At 44.7% G+C, this 15,987-nt stretch overlaps 1 protein-coding gene across 4 annotated transcripts in view; it reads right to left on the reverse strand.

Annotated features, from left to right (window-relative positions):
- Myof (myoferlin) overlaps window positions 1-15,987 on the reverse strand; it is a 151,373-nt gene that overhangs the window by 40,663 nt on the left and 94,723 nt on the right. For all 4 annotated transcript variants that reach the window (XM_031390202.1, XM_031390204.1, XM_031390203.1 and 1 more), the window contains 8 exons: window positions 15,090-15,221; window positions 13,067-13,230; window positions 7,824-7,938; window positions 6,142-6,247; window positions 4,811-4,956; window positions 2,485-2,658; window positions 1,990-2,098; window positions 347-424 (listed from right to left, as the gene is read on the reverse strand). In XM_031390202.1, the coding sequence (XP_031246062.1) occupies window positions 347-424; window positions 1,990-2,098; window positions 2,485-2,658; window positions 4,811-4,956; window positions 6,142-6,247; window positions 7,824-7,938; window positions 13,067-13,230; window positions 15,090-15,221 (1,024 nt within the window). The remainder of the gene's footprint in view (window positions 1-346; window positions 425-1,989; window positions 2,099-2,484; window positions 2,659-4,810; window positions 4,957-6,141; window positions 6,248-7,823; window positions 7,939-13,066; window positions 13,231-15,089; window positions 15,222-15,987) is intronic.

The raw sequence follows: 15,987 nt of genomic DNA on the forward strand, positions 1-15,987 counted from the left end.
TGTAAAGATTCTTAATTTACCAATCGCCCAGGACTCAGGTTTGAAACGAAGCCATGCACACAAAGAGAGCTCAGAAGTTGCTCTTCAGAGCACTTTATTGCTCAGCCCGTGATTATTAGTGTTTAAGGGCCACGTGTATCCTGGGTGCCCCAAGCACCCAGCAACAGTTCTTAAAGCACTTGGAAGTTCCTCAAGTAATGACGGGTGGCTCTCTTCAAGCAAACCACCATAGTCTCTACACGGAAAGAGTTTTATTGTAAGAAATGAAAACAAAACAAGACACAAAACCCATTTGATGCACAGTTGATCCAAGCTAGCCTGCCATGTAGCAGGGATTTCCCTTCACCTGAAAAGCTGTCTTTGTCCAAAGCCAGGAGGTTCCTGGCTTGATAAATGTAGCAGCGAAGGTGGTAGATGTAGACTCCTGAAGGGAGGAGATGAGAAATGGGATTCTGTTAGTAAGGTTTTTCTCAGCTCTTTGGAGGTGATACATGTAGACACACGGGTCAACCGATCCATTTTCCCATAGCAGAAAGCACACATGGTCCCGACACAGTGGTTTCTTATAAAGGGGCACTTACAGTAGTCCTCACATCCATGGCTTTGTTCTCCTATTTCAGTTGCCCACTGTCAATCTCAGGTCACAAACATTAAATGGAATAGTCCAGCGATACATAATGCACAAGTTTCATATTGCAAGCCCTGCAGTGTGATCAGTCTCAAGGCACCCAGCTGCCCCTCACTTGGGATGTGCATTGTGCCTTTGTCCAGTGTATCCATGCTGTATAAGCTGCCTGCCTGGTACTCACCCAGCCGCTCCTTATCTCCGTTAGCAAACTGACTGATGCAAATAGCATTGCAGTGCTTGTGTTAAGTAATTCTTACTTATTTAATAAAGGCCCAAAACACAAGAGCAGTGGTACTGGCCACTTTATTGTAGTGCATTTTAATACTTTCCATATTTATCATTAGTTACCATGCTTTATCTGTTACTGTGCCGAATTTATAAATTAAACATCATCTCGTGTGTGTATGTATGTGTGTTAGACAATTTAAAAGTGGAGGCATAAAGTGGATTTTATTCAGATAGCAAGCAGATGAGTGTGTAATGGGGGTTACTTTAACTACTATACGCCAAGTGTGGTGCTGCACACCTATAATGCCATCATGCAAGAAGTCAAGGCACCTGGATTACACATAGAAACTCTGTCTCCAAAGAGAAAATAAAATCAAATAAATAACTGCTAGGACAATCCCAATGCCAGCATGGCGATCAGAGGAACAATAGTCCCATGGTGACCTTCCTGGGTCTAGTGCACAGCTGTTCATCACAGACTTCAGACAAGCCTGGATCTCTAGCAGTCACTGAGCAAGGACTCAGTGCTGTGTGAGATTTATGTCTGGGATCTGCTAAAACTTTCTTTGACTTTTAAAAATGTTCAAACTCTTTTTACTAATGCACACACTGATGCACACTATGTCACACTATGTATGTATATAGCACATACATGCATGCATACACAGATACACAGACAGACAGATACACACACACACAATTTGAGGGGTAGCAGTGTATTGTGACCAACTGCATGAATTTCAGAACTGTGAATGTTTGAATATCTGGTACATTTTAAGTCTTACGCAAACATATGCCACTATTAATAATATTCTGAAATTCTTGAAGGCTGGCATTGAGATCAGATCTTCCTTAAAATTTTAACCTTTTTCCTATAATTAAGACAGTAATTTAGCATTTTCTAGCCAGAATGAGTGTATCTTAAACAGAAATTAAGACCAGTAATTTGGTCATTTTTCATCCCAAATATGATATAGTTTTTTTTAAATGCATTTTATGAATCCTCTTCATGAAGTGAAGAAATTGAACGTTACCTTTCTCTGTGTAGATGAAGTATAACATTTGAAGATTTGAAGAGTTTTCTAGAGATAAAAGTGACAGACGCAGAGTTCACAGCCATGCTTAAAACTTACTGTCAAAATTACAGGAAACAATGGGCGTGTTTGCTCCAAACACAGTGGTGGCACTGTGCTTCTGTTTCTCCAGGCTCTTCTCATCTCCATCCTCTGAGGTGTCTGCCCCCTAAAGTAGGAGGAAGTCTTCATCGTCATCACCATCATCATCATCATCATCATCATCATCATCATCATCATCATCAACCAAGCCACCTGTGCCTGCAAAATTACTAGATGCTTCCTGAAACCAGGATCCTGGCAGACATGCTAGAAACATGCTGGGAAAAAGAGATGTGTCTGCACTGTTGTTCTGAGGACCTCTCATGTGGCGGGGGTTTCTTCCTAAGGCAGGAGCCCCTGGACACTCAGGCCGTGCACATTTCCCTCAACTTCTGTGCTGCTCTGAAGGCACTGGGGTTACAGGAGCCTCTCTGGGCTTGGCTGTACTTTCTACCTAACTCACACACTTCCTCTACACCATTACTAATCACACTTTAGCTTCCGGTTACTTACAAGGGCACCTTCAAGTTTAAAGATGGCAGCTGCACCGTGCGTCTCGGAGGGAGCCATTTTTCTCCTCCAGCACCTGCGGCGGAAGGTGTCTGAACTGCGCTGTTTCCAGTGGAATTTCCAGCCGATTAACGAAGCATATTCCCAGCCCTCCCGGTCTTCAAGTTCTTCCATGGCCTAAAACAGAAGTACAGCTTTTAATGAGGAATAATAATCTTCCTCATACTGATAAAGTACACCACTCGGTCAATGGACAAATACATAGTCACAAAAATCCACTATGTCGAGCACTGGGTGAGGAGCCAGGGACACACAGCAAAGACAGACTAGAGGGGATCTCCGACTCGGCGGAGCTGAGGGACTGTAGAAACACAGAGAGGCACCGGGTAACTGTAGTAGCCATTCAGACACAGGTGTGAGTGACAGTGGGTTCTTTCTCAGATTGCTCATGAGAACACATGAGTGTGACATTGTTTGGAAAGAATTACCATCTGCATTTGACATATGGGTAAGATGATAACATCCCTGGGGATTTAAACATCCTGTTAACGCCAATCCCTGCTGTTATTAGCAAAGATGTGATCGCTCAGAGTCTATGGCTTCTGTGACAGCTAATCACTGAGTGCAGTACTTTTAAGTTAATCCTGACTTCTATGCACATGCTCTGTTTACGACAGCGATTGCCCTCAAGGCTGAGGTATCACTGAACAAAAAGATAGTGTGGCTTTTGTCCCTATGTATTTGACATTTGAATGGCCAAAGATTTATCTAAGTGTCTTACAAGTTGACCAGATGGAATAAATGGAAAATAATATTACTATTGATTAATTAAGAGCTTCGGGTAGGGTTGCTATTCGTGTATGGTCTTTAATTTTTTTCCACTTCAAATAAACATAAAGTACACATTTCATATGATCTTGTATCTTCCTTTGTGGTAGTCTGATAGTGATGACGGCATATTTTGTGTGACTGAGAATAAAGCAGGTTAGAGAATTTGGTTGAAGTCCCAGCAAGGCTCATGGGTGGAACTGGGGTTTCTGCCCAGTGGCCCTGTGTTCTTCCAGAGTCATGTTGGTACTCATGTGGAAAGAGGAAGGGAAGCAAGTCTAGAAGTGTCTCACCCAATCAGGATGAGATGATGCAATGTTTTAAGACCTGTTCATTCTATCACACCCTGTCCTGGTAACACGCAAGGAAGACACAAAGATGATGTCGCTCTATTTTCAATCTCTAGAAGCTCATTATTGAGTAAAATGTAATTTTATAGCTCCTACAAGAGCAATAGGAAGAGTTCCTATTTAGAATCAATCTAGGCTGGGTTCAAGAGTCACCTCTGATACTTGCTGGACATAGGACCTAAGGCAAGTCCATTTCATGCCTATGAACTCTGTCTGTGGAATGAGCAACACTCAGACCTTCCAGCTTATGCATGATGTGTATGTGTCCAAGTGCCCTACTTGTTGTAGAAAAGATGTTGTTTATTATTGATTTCATATTATTATTCCACTTAATTCACTATGTAGTTTAAAGCCTTGTAATGCCCTAATTAAATTAGGCTATGAATAGTTTTATGTCAACTACATACAAGCTAGAGTCATTTGGGGAAACAGAACCTCAGATGAAATAATGTCTTAACCAGGTTGGCCTACAGGCAAGCCTGGAGGGCGTTTTCTCAATTAACGATTGATGTGGGAAGGCCCAGCTTACTGTGGATGGTGCCAGCTCTGGGCGGGTGGTTCTGGGCTATAAGAAAGCAGGCTGAGCAAGTCACGAGGAGCAAGTTAGCAAGCAGCATTCCTTCATGGCCTCCACACCAGCTCCTGCCTCCAGGTTCCTGCCTTGAGCTCCTGCCTCCAGGTTCCTGCCTTGAGTTCCTGCCCCGACTTCCTTCATGATGGACTGTGATCAGGATATGTACACTGAAATATTAACTCTTCCTCCCCAGGCCGTTTCGGTCATAGTTAGTTATAAGTCTTGTTCCCAGGGTTTGAATTCTGCATCTTGTTCCAGGTTCTGAGGTAACAGCACCTCTGTCCTATTCTGCCAGCACAATCTCTGAGTCTTTTCTATCCCTTCTAGAGGTCTCATCCTCCAGGCTGCCTCAACATCTTCTGGAGGGCTTGTGGGAGCACAGATTACTGCTCTCATCCCCAGGGTTGCTCAGCGTAGGCCTAAGTGAGGGATTTCTTCCCAGGTACGTTTCCAGAAGCCAGGATCAGATCCTTGACTTGTAAATGGCTCTGCAGAAACAGCCCTGCCTGTCGCTGGACCTCTGCACAGTGTGGCAGTCAGGGCACCGGGCGCAGCACCCTCCTTCCGCCCCTCTTACCCTCGCTGTATTAGAAGCCGGCTGTGTCAAATCTTTCTTGCGTTTTCGCACCAGTCTCCGCCGCCTGTGAGTGTGGTACATCTTTTCTGCTGCGACCCAGGATTTGGGCTTATTATCAGGAGGAATAGTAATTCCATACTCCCAGCCTGCAACAGAGTTTGAGAAGAGTTAGCCAAAAGAGATACATCCGTGTGATCAGCAAAATAGAACTTGCTAGAAAAGAATGTAGCTCCTCTCCCTGCTCACAGATGTTCTCTGCTATTGTGACTGTCATGGGGTAGAGCACGCCTAATCTGAAAATACAAAGTATGCCACGCTGAAATGTTTGGGGTACCATAATGCCACAAATGTAAATATATATGTGTGTGTGTGTGTGTGTGTGTGTGTGTGTGTATGTGTATATGTATATGTATATGTATATGTATATGTATATGTATATGTATATGTATATGTATATGTATATGTATATATATATTCCAAAATCTGAACATTTCCATTTCTCAATTTCTCAAACCAAAACCACTTCTGGGCCCCAGCATTTTGGCTAAGAAGTACTCAAACTTTCTGCTCCTTAGGAATTGAGCCCAGGGCTCTGTGAATACCAGGTAAGCACTTTGCCATCGAGCTACATCCCTAGCTTTTCAATAGTGTTTCCCACAAATTGGAAAACCCACTTGCATTTCAATATGACAACCTTTTAATGTCTGTAAAAGACAGACAGCTACGTGGTTAATACACGGTTATCACTCGATATCTGCCGTCATGTAGAGCACAATCTGGCATGCGCATCCCAAGCAATTCAACATCAATCTGGACAGCTAGGTATCAGTCCCACTCCGCTCACATACTATCACACCTTTGAGGAACAAATCAATGTTACTTTTCCTTTCGATAGTTCCAAATGGTAAGGTAGGCATTACCGTACCTGGAAGCAACCTCCATCGCATGATTGCCACTGGGATGACGTACAAGACATTTTGCCATTCTCCTACCTGAGTTCTAGGACCTCTGAGGTTGATTATCTCAGGTAGATTATGGAGTAGTTAGGAAGGAGAAAATCCAAGCTCTAGATCTCTCCTATATTCCTACTTGGGATTTCTATGTACCCCAACGTCCAGTTGACCAGCCCTAGCACCTCCATTTTCCACTCCTAACATCTCCTCACCCAGCATCTGTCCATTTGTTTGTTTGAGTCAGATACTCATTTAAGTAGGTACGGATTACACCACATGACCTAGGTGGAACTAGGGGTCCTTCCTCCCATGGAACCTCTGGTTAACGGAGTGAGGCCTTTCTGCAGACTCGCACTCAGGCAAGCAGGTGTACATTACCTTTCTCATCCACTGCTCGATTGATGTCATATGTCCATGCATCATCTTCCCACTCCCAACCTGGAGGGCAAGTCATCTCATTGGGTGATGCTGCCTTATCTCCATTCTAAGAGATAAGAGACAGACAGATACACAGACACACAGACAGATGCGAATGAGATCCAAAGGTGAGGAAACTTTCCTGATACTTAAACTAAAGAATCTGCGTATCTTTATAGATACACTGTTGAGATCAATTTTACTCAGAAAACCTCTAGTTTTTACTTATATACATACAAATCTTACATTAAAATCACGTGTCTCCAGTGCCTTCTGTTTTAACTCTTAGAGAATAGAATTAAGTTGAACCATGTGAAATGCTTGGTTTTGTAAGCCAAAAGGGTCAAACATTAGCAATATCATATGGTCTCATTTAATACTATTAGATGGTGCCATTTATCTTTAAATAAGATCATGTGAGGTCATGTGAGGTTGAAATAAGGTCATGTGAGGTTGAGCAAAATTTCTACTGAACGTTGACTTGGGTTTACATTAAAACTCAAAAGAGTTATGATAGCAAAGTTCATATATAAAGGACATAAAGGTGGCTGCACACGTGGAAAATGCCCAGCTTCCTTTTAAATTAAGAGAATATAGAGGAGAACAGAAGCAGGCACCGCTGTTCATGGATCAACAAAGACGCTGTAGAGGGATGGGCTAGAAACAAAGTCCCCTCTGTGCTCCTGCTGTAAGTGGGCACCACTTCCCTGCAAAGCTACCTGGCAAGATTATCACAATGCCTTTACGCATTAGAATCTGACACTCAGTTGCAAGGATGCTTTTCTGGACATAAGCTTTCACTGATTGTGTAAAATGGTTGTTTCAAGATATTCACTACTGTCACATCTTTTATAAACACCAATGATGAACCAAAAAAAAAAAAAATTTAACCCCAAACTACTAAACCCTAAATGTTTACAAGATAAATACATTTGTGACAACGGGGGTCTATAACCAAGTTCATATAGCTCTGTATTTACAGTTATCAAAGGATGACCTGCAGATGGGAAGATGGCTCAGTTAATAATTATTTCAGAAGTTTAGCATGCATATAAAAGCCAGGAGTGAAATTACACATCAGTAACCCAGCACTGGGGAAGAAGAGATGAATAGATCCCAGGAGCTTGTTGGCCAGACAGCCCAGCTCAGTCAATGGGGCCCAGCTTCACTCAAAAAAAAAAAAATGAGTGGAGAGTTTTGGAGGATGACACTATAGGTTGACCTTGTCTCTACATACATGTGCCCATGTACACACACAGGTGCTCAAATATATCATTATGTGAAAATGCACCTTGGAGAGATGTATGCAAAGCACACTTCAGCTTAGAAGAGGAAACAATACACATGTGCATGAACAGAAAGCGGCAACCATGGTTATCCCGTGGAGGGCGCTGTGAGCAGGTAGAGGTAGTTACTTCTCATTTCCTTAAACGCTATTTGGATTTACTTTTAAAGTTTTTTTTTTAATGTGTTTAAAATTTTTATTTTTATTCGTGGAAAGCCCGTGACCATGCACTTGCGTGGCTTCAGTCATAAGTGGGAGACTACTTGGAACAGGGGCTGTAGCTGAAAAGAGGATGGAGCATGCCCCATGATGCACAGCGACGGAACAGGAAGGTCCATGTTGAGAGCAAATGGCTCACCGCATCGGTATAGGTGTCCTCTGCCTGCTTCCACTCGCCTCCAGGATAGCGATTCTCATTCTGGTAGACTTCATCAGTGAACTCTGTGTGACCTGCGTCAGCCTCAGTCAGGAGGCTGTGGGCGAGAGAGAGGGCTCCTATTACCCGAAAAGGGACCCAGCAACCCTAGCTATTTTACACTGTCAGGAGGCTCCTGCAGCCTGGAAGGACACCAGTTTCCTTCTCGCTTGAGTCCTTTAGTTTTCCCGTTCCAGATTCGACTTTGAACTAAAAGCTTTTGACATTTATTCGGAGAAGGGGGATGGTGGGGCAGCGAGACCTAAATTATAGAGGACTCTTCACATTGGCAAGGTTGCTCCTTCCTCGTAATTAGGATGGAGCCAGGAAAACCGTGCTCTGAGCCGCTTCCTACAGGGACCGAGAGTGTCTTCCACACTTCTCCTCTCAGTACTTTCCAGCATTTTCTCAGTAAAAACCTTGGCTGGTAGTTCAAAGAGCAAGGAAATACTCCTCTTTGGCCTCTCTATTTTACAAAAATGGAGTGGAGGCAGGCTCGAGGGTGTATGGAAACGTGTGCCCATGGACTGCTCGCTCCACACGACGACATAAACTGATGGTTTCTAAGTACACGGCCAAGCCGGCGCATTTCAGACGCCAGGCTCTCTTGGGTCCTTAAGTCCTCTGTTCTGACTCTGCCTTGCCAGCTTTTGCTTGGATTTAGAACTGCTTCAAAACCCCACAGTTGGAGCTCAGAGGCTCCAACCTTGTGTTGAGTTTCCTGCCAGGGACCCTCAAATGAGGGTTCTTCTTCCTCTCCTTCCTACCCTCCCTGAAATCAAACACTGGAGGGGTATCAAGACGCGAACGCCCCGACCATTTGTATAAATTGAAACCATCCATCACTCCTCTGCACCACAAAGGAGACTGAATGCGTTGGCGGTGGTCTCTGGCATTCCAGCCTTGTGTTTTCCAGTCACAATGCTCTCTACCTTTCCCCTGTCCTCAGCTCCTTTTCTTCTGTCTAATCCAGCACCCCTACACACACACACACACACACACACACACACACACACACACGCACACGCACACGCACACGCACACGCGCACACACACACGCACACACACACACTCCAATCCCCACAACTCCAAACAAAGCAAACAGTCCTACACCAGAATCTAGGACGAGTGGGCACTGGGTCAGGCAGAACAGCATGCTTATTTTATTCCCACTTTAAGGTCCATGCGGTGACTCTAAAGACCAAGCTATAGCAGAGACTTTTACAACACAGGTCCCCAAGCGTGCCATACAAAGTGGCCAGAAGAGGGAGCTCTGGGACGAATGCTGCCAGCAAGTTTTACTTACATCCTGATGGTTAATTGGTTGAGACTCACTATGCAGAGGATGGATTCCTGATCTCTGAGTGCTGGATTACTCAGGACTAGAGCTCAAACCTACAGCTTACGCATTCCTAGCAAGCAGTCAACCTGCTGAACTTTGTCCACAACGCTGATGGCAATATTTAGGAATCTGGGATCCCCTAGACCTCAGAGGAGCATTTAGCTTTCTATTACTCTACATTTTATTTTGGAGAGTATTGAAGCTCAAACCCAGGACCTCAAACACGTGAGGCAAGCAATGAACCACCGAGATATAATATCTCCAGGATACATTTCTTTTCTTTTTTTAATAACAACTTTGGAGATATAATTCACACACCACATAATTCACCTCTTTGGCATGTACTCCCCTAATGTTTCTTAAAGATGGACAAGCATGGCTGAGTGTCGGTTCGAGTGCCCTGTCATTTGCAGGAATCTGTGCCTTTGGACGAGTTCCCAGTCTCTCCAGGGCTTAGTTTCCTTGTTTACAAAGTGAAGATCGAACTATCTTGTTTGGAGGTAGTTCTCCATGGATTTATTGCGTCTTGGCACATCTTGCCCACTGAGTGCAGATGGCCTTTGTGATCCACACTGCTATATGGGGGATGGTCAGGAAAGGTATAGTGTCTGCCTACAGCGGGGGGTGCTGGGGTGGGGTGTGGGGGCAGCGTGTTGCCATTCCCATTACAAAATAACTGGGATCTTGTGACCTCCTCCAGCCTCAAGCGGGCTGAACCAGACCTTGTCCTGGCCACAGAGCATCTGGCTCACTTAGGGTGGAGTTCCTGAGATAAAGAAAGCCCTTTTATCCTGTGCTTCTCTGCCTCTTCGGAAGTTCCTGCTAGGAGCCACGCCCTGCTGAGCTGCTCACCTGCCTTCCAGACAGAACAAGAAGATGCTAATTAGGCCAGATCCTGGCTTACTGGGGGATGGGTTTCCCTGCCTATATATTCTCAGATTCTGAAATACACATTGGACCTTGGTCTGAAACTTTTGACTTGGTCTGGTTATTTCTCTTGCAGTCCGATTCCCCTATTTCCCCCAGGCCCCTGCAGCTACAGGATCTGAAATCCAGGCTTCCTCTCCTCAACACAAGCCCATTGCAGGTGCAAATGTCATCTGGCCCACTTCCCGTTACTCAATGGGAGGAGCATAGTGAACCAGAGAAAATGCTGATGTTCAGCTATTCACTGTAGTTGGGGGCAATTAAAGTACTTTGCCTCCGTGCCAGGAGTCATGTGTCCTCTTGCCACGGTCCAGGAAATGGTGGCCAATGCAGATATCCTTCACATTTTTTTCTTCAAGACATAGTTTCTCTGTGTAGCCCTGGCTGTCCTGGAACTCACTCTGTAGACCAGGCTGGCCTCACACTCAGAGATCTGCTGGCCTCTGCCTCCCAAGTGCTGGGATTAAAGGCGTGTGTCACCACTGCCCGGCAGCCTATCTGAGAGGACTGTAGTTAAGGATGAATTAGATGCTATTCAGCACACTGCCTAGTAGTGTCTGATCCCAAGAAATTCCCTTCCCCAAAAGTCTGGCATTTAGACAAAAGCTAACATTCCTTCAGGGACTTGAGAAAATAGTTCTTACTTGCTAAAGGAGTCATTGTCTTTTTCTCTGGCAAAAAGGACCTACAGCTCATCTATTAACATGTGTAGCAGATGAATTTAAAAATGAGATTTGGGGGCTGGAGGGATGGCTCAGCGGTTAAGAGCACTGGCTGCTCTTCCAGAGGTCCTGAGTTCAATTTCCAGCAACCACATGGTGGTTCACAACCATCTGTTATGGGATCTGATACTTTCTTCTGGTGTGTCTAAAGACAGCTGTGGTGTACTCATATACAATAAAATAAAAAAAAATTATAAATATTTTTTTTAAAAAATGAGATTTGGATATGATGCTTCTAGGTATGGTAGAGGAGGAGGTTTATTGTAGATATGAGGCTCCTGAATGATCCAGACTGAACCAGGCTCTGAGAGGAGGGGGTTGAGGGCAGAGAGAGAAGAGAGAGAGAGAACAGGAGGAGGCTAAAAGAGGAACCTTGGATCAAGTGGCTAAGCAACCAAGGTGCAAAAAGACCAGCATGGACAAAATGATTGGGTTATATAGGAATTATAGAAGCTGGGGAAGGGAAGCCCAGCCCTGGGCTGGAGAGTTTAGGGTAGGAACAGGGCATGACAGCCAGGTTGTCTCTGTAACAGATAGATGCTGAGAACCTAGCAGCCAGAATCCCCTTTGATATGTTAAATAGGCACCTCAGATAGCTATTTGCTTGGGGTTTGATATTTAATACAGAGCACATTTGAAATGGCTGTATAGCCATATCCAGATGTAGGTGTAGACAGAGTTGCACTGGCATTGACTCTATAGCCTTGTTCACAAGAGGCAAGCAGTCCACCACTGAGTTACATACCCACTCATCTTCCTGACTGCTTTTTACTTTGTTTTTTTGTTTGTTTGTTTTTGTTTTTGTTTTGTTTTGTTTTGTTTTTTGAGACAGGATTTCTCTGTACAGGCCTGGCTGTCCTGGAACTCACTCTGTAGACCAGGCTGGCCTTGAACTCAGAAATCCCCTGCCTCTGCCTCCCAAGTGCTGGGATTAAAGGCATGTACCATTGCCTGGCTTTACTTTATATTTTGAGAGTAGGTCCTGCTAAGTTGCTGAGCTTGGCTTAGTCTTCCCTATGGGCAGACTTTGAAAGTGTAGTCCTCCTGCTTTAGCCCCTGGAAAGCTGGGGTTTACAGACCTGCACCCTACAGGTCCTTAAGTGCCTCTTATTCTTGTCTTTCTGGACTGACAGTATCTTCTAACTTTCTGTGAATTTCTGTGGACTTAGTCCTACTCAGTGGGTAATGCAATATTAATAAGAATAATGATGGGTTCCATGGGTGAAATCTCCAGCCAGCACTCAAGCCTGATAGCCTGAGCTGGATCCTAAAAACCCACTATAAAGCTGGATGTGTTGGTGTACAACAATAATCCCAGCATCCTTAAGTTGAGATGGAAGGTGGAGACAGGAGAATTGCCCAGAAACCGTGCACCATCTAGCCTGGACACAGAAACAAAAGACCCTGGCTCAACAAAGTGTAAGGTGAGAACTGACTCTTAAAAGATGTCTTCTGATGTTCACATGTGTGCTCTGGCATGCATGCATCTGTATACACACACATACACACACACACACATAGGTACAGACACACACATGCACAGACACACAGACACATATAGATACACATGTGTGCTCTGGCATGCATGCATCTGTACACACACACACACACACACACACACACACACACAGGTACAGACACACACAGACACAGAGACACACATGTGTGCTATGGCATGCATGCATCTGTACACACACATACAGAGGTACAGACACACACACATGCACAGACACACAGACACATATAGACACACAGGTGTGCTATGGCATGCATGCATCTGTACATACACACATACACACACACATAGGTACAGACACACACAGGTACAGACACACACACGTGCACAGACACACAGATACATATAGACACACATGTGTGCTATGGCACACACGCATCTGTATACACACACAGACACACACACAGGTACAGACACATAGACACACATGTGTGCTATGGTATGCATGCACCTCCACATGCACACACATGCACAGACACACACGCATGTATACACACACACAGTTACAGACACACACATATGCACAGACACATATAGACACACAGGTGTGCTATGGCATGCATGCAGCCCCACAAACACGCACACACACATGCACAGACACACAGACACATACACATGTACACACACACACATACACACACACACATAAAACAAGTGACATAGAAATTCAAATACTCACCTTCGTTCAGGGTCGACCACCCAGTCTCCTTCCCATTCCCAGCCTTTGGGAGGTAAAAAGAATTCTCTTTTGAGTTTTATTTTTCCTGTGACATCAGAGAATTTATGGCGTCCCACCAGTCCAGATGTGCCCCACTTCCCAAAGACAAGGGCTTGGTTTTCATACTGTTAAAAACAGACACAGTTAGAGAATCACTATCAGAGACTGAGAAAGCAAGCTAGCCCTGAGAAAAGAAATCCAGGTCTATCCATGACTGAGGCCAGATAATCACAGCAAGCAAGCAAGCAAGCAAACAAACAAACAAAAAACCAACTAAATGCCCCTAAAAATATGGACCTAGACTTGGGGCCTGCGAGTAGGGTTTAGGTGACCTTGGTTGAATCAGTCATCATCCTAAGATTCAGTGTGCTCATCCGTAAACTGGGCACAGCACATTTGTTACACTTGTTCTAGAATTCATGAGTGCAAATGGCTGTGAGTGTGTTATGCAAACAGTGATGTGGATCTTGTAAGTTGTTTCTGTTACTGGAATGACATTAAACAGGAGGATGTCATTGAAATATCCACAGCAGTTCTCATGTGCGTGCATTTTGTAGAGTTTACTTGTATGTTCACTGCTTAGATCTGGGCACATTTCTCCATAGAAATAATTAATTGGTGATGTTACTACCCCAGGCAGTACACAAGGAATACATCAAAAATATGATTCTTTTATGGGACCTCACAGGCTCTGAGTCTCTTCTGGACTATGGAAGGTAGAACAAGAATTTTCTGGAAAGCAATGGATGACTCTGGTTTGCAGAGTGGTCATTTCTAAGTTAAGAAAACTTGTGGGCTGGAGAGATGGCTCAGTTGTTAAAGGCTAGGCTCACAACCAAAAATATACGAGTTCGGTTCCCAGCACCCACGGCTGTCTCTCCAGCCACACACACACACACACACACACACACACACACACACACACACACAAGAAAACTTGTTACAATTATTTGTGTGTGCAAGCCATGACAACTTTGAGGAGTGCGTTCTTTTCTTTGACCATGTGGGTCCAGGGATTGATCTGGGGTAATCACCCTCAGCTCCAAGCACCTGAAACCACTGAGCTGTCTCTCCACCCTGGCCATTCCCTTCTAACCATTCCCTTCTAATTTATAAACCCACAATGGTCTGATCTTCATGCTCTCTCAATCATGGAAAGAGGTGAGACTTCCCAGAATGGTGGGTGTCCCTGTTCAGTCTCAAACTCATATGTCTATTTATCTGGTGTTGACCCTACTGAGAAAATGAGTTGCCCAAGGCACAAGTAAGTTTTTGCCTATGAAGGGAGGCAGGAAATGTGAGTATGTTCCTGATGCATCGGAACAAGAGTGTCATAGTATAGTCTCGGGTGCTGGTTTGAGCCTGGAAGGGAGGTAATTCCTAAATGGTCATCCCAAGGAACCATGAAACTAGGTTGTGCACGGCCAGGGTGCAGAGTAGGGGAACAAGGTTTCCTTGTTGCTTCTGCTTGGAAGCCAGCATGACACTGATAACATCCAAGCCCAGGGCTCAGCATGGACAACAGTGCTTCACTTAGAGTGGAGGTGGTGACCTTCAGTGGCTTTGGGGGTGTGGTCTTGAGATAGCCACACTAGGACAGGATGGTAGGAGGTATTCATGGACAGGCACATGTGAAGAACCCCAAAGACACACAGAAACATGTGCATGCATGTATGTGCATCCTGTTTAGTGCATCTTATACTGATACTGGTTCTAGTGCCATGGGCTGGGAAAGCATCCCTTTTCAAGGTCACCAGGTGGCGGTGGGTCACCTCTTTGAATTACCACATAAAGGGGATAGCCACTCTGGAGTGTTCCACCTTTGATAACCCTCAGGCAGGGGGTGAGGGCGTGGGGTGGGGGTGGGGAGGTGTGCCTCTTCTCATCCGTTAGACTCAGATTCTTTTGGAGGCACTTCGGGTGGTAGTGATGACAGCTATAGGTAGGTAAAAAGGGAAGAGGACAGATCTGTCACCAGAGGTACCATTTCAGCAAAGACGGTGAAGGTGCCTTCAGCGAAGCTATTGAACTTCTTTTCCACGGCACTTAAACCCAGCCAGATGTTCACTCGCAGCTCCACAGGCACTTTGGGCCCATTGCTTTTTTCTTGTGGATACTGTGGATGAACAATAACATCTCAGGTGACATGGGACAGACACCACCCGAACTGTGACATACGCTGAAGCCCAAAGCATGCTCCACCTCTACCCTTTGCTCCACCAGACCGAGTGTGTCTTTGCTTTGGTTAAAACTGACAAGTGGCCTCACAGCCAAGGATGAACTCGCAGCTAAAGCAGGAAGTTCCACGTAGCCCTTCAGACAGCCTGGCCTTTCCCGGCTCTCCAGCTCCCATCTGTCCTCAGAAACAACTTGTTCTTCATTTGATACCCTGTCTCTAGTTCAGTCAGTCGGTCAACCAATCAAAGTGTGAGCCATAAATTCCTGCCTGACCCGGAAACCATTTCAGGGGGTCTATAAGAAGAGAAGAGTCTTTCTAATAGCATCAGTGTGATATTTGTCTTCTTTGTTATGTTGACATTTGCACAGAAGGGACAGTGACATCCCACTGCCCCCAGCGGTATTAAGAGCATGCAACTGTCAAGAACAGAAGATGAAATGCTTTAGTTCCATTAAAGAACTCTTTTGACTTAGACAAACAAAAAAACTAAAGAACTAAAAAAAAAAAAAAAAAAAAAAAAAAAAAAAAAAAAAAAAAAAAAAAACTATACTAGATTTTTAAAACCCAGTATAGTCGGGCAGTGGTGGCGCATGCCTTTAATCCCAGCACTTGGGAGGCAGAGGCAGGCAGGTTTCTGTGTTCGAGGCCAGCCTGGTCTACAGAGTGAGTTCCAGGACAGTCAAGGCTACACAGAGAAACCCCG

The sequence above is a fragment of the Mastomys coucha genome, unplaced genomic scaffold (genome assembly GCF_008632895.1).
Source record: "Mastomys coucha isolate ucsf_1 unplaced genomic scaffold, UCSF_Mcou_1 pScaffold21, whole genome shotgun sequence".
Taxonomy (NCBI): domain Eukaryota; kingdom Metazoa; phylum Chordata; class Mammalia; order Rodentia; family Muridae; genus Mastomys; species Mastomys coucha.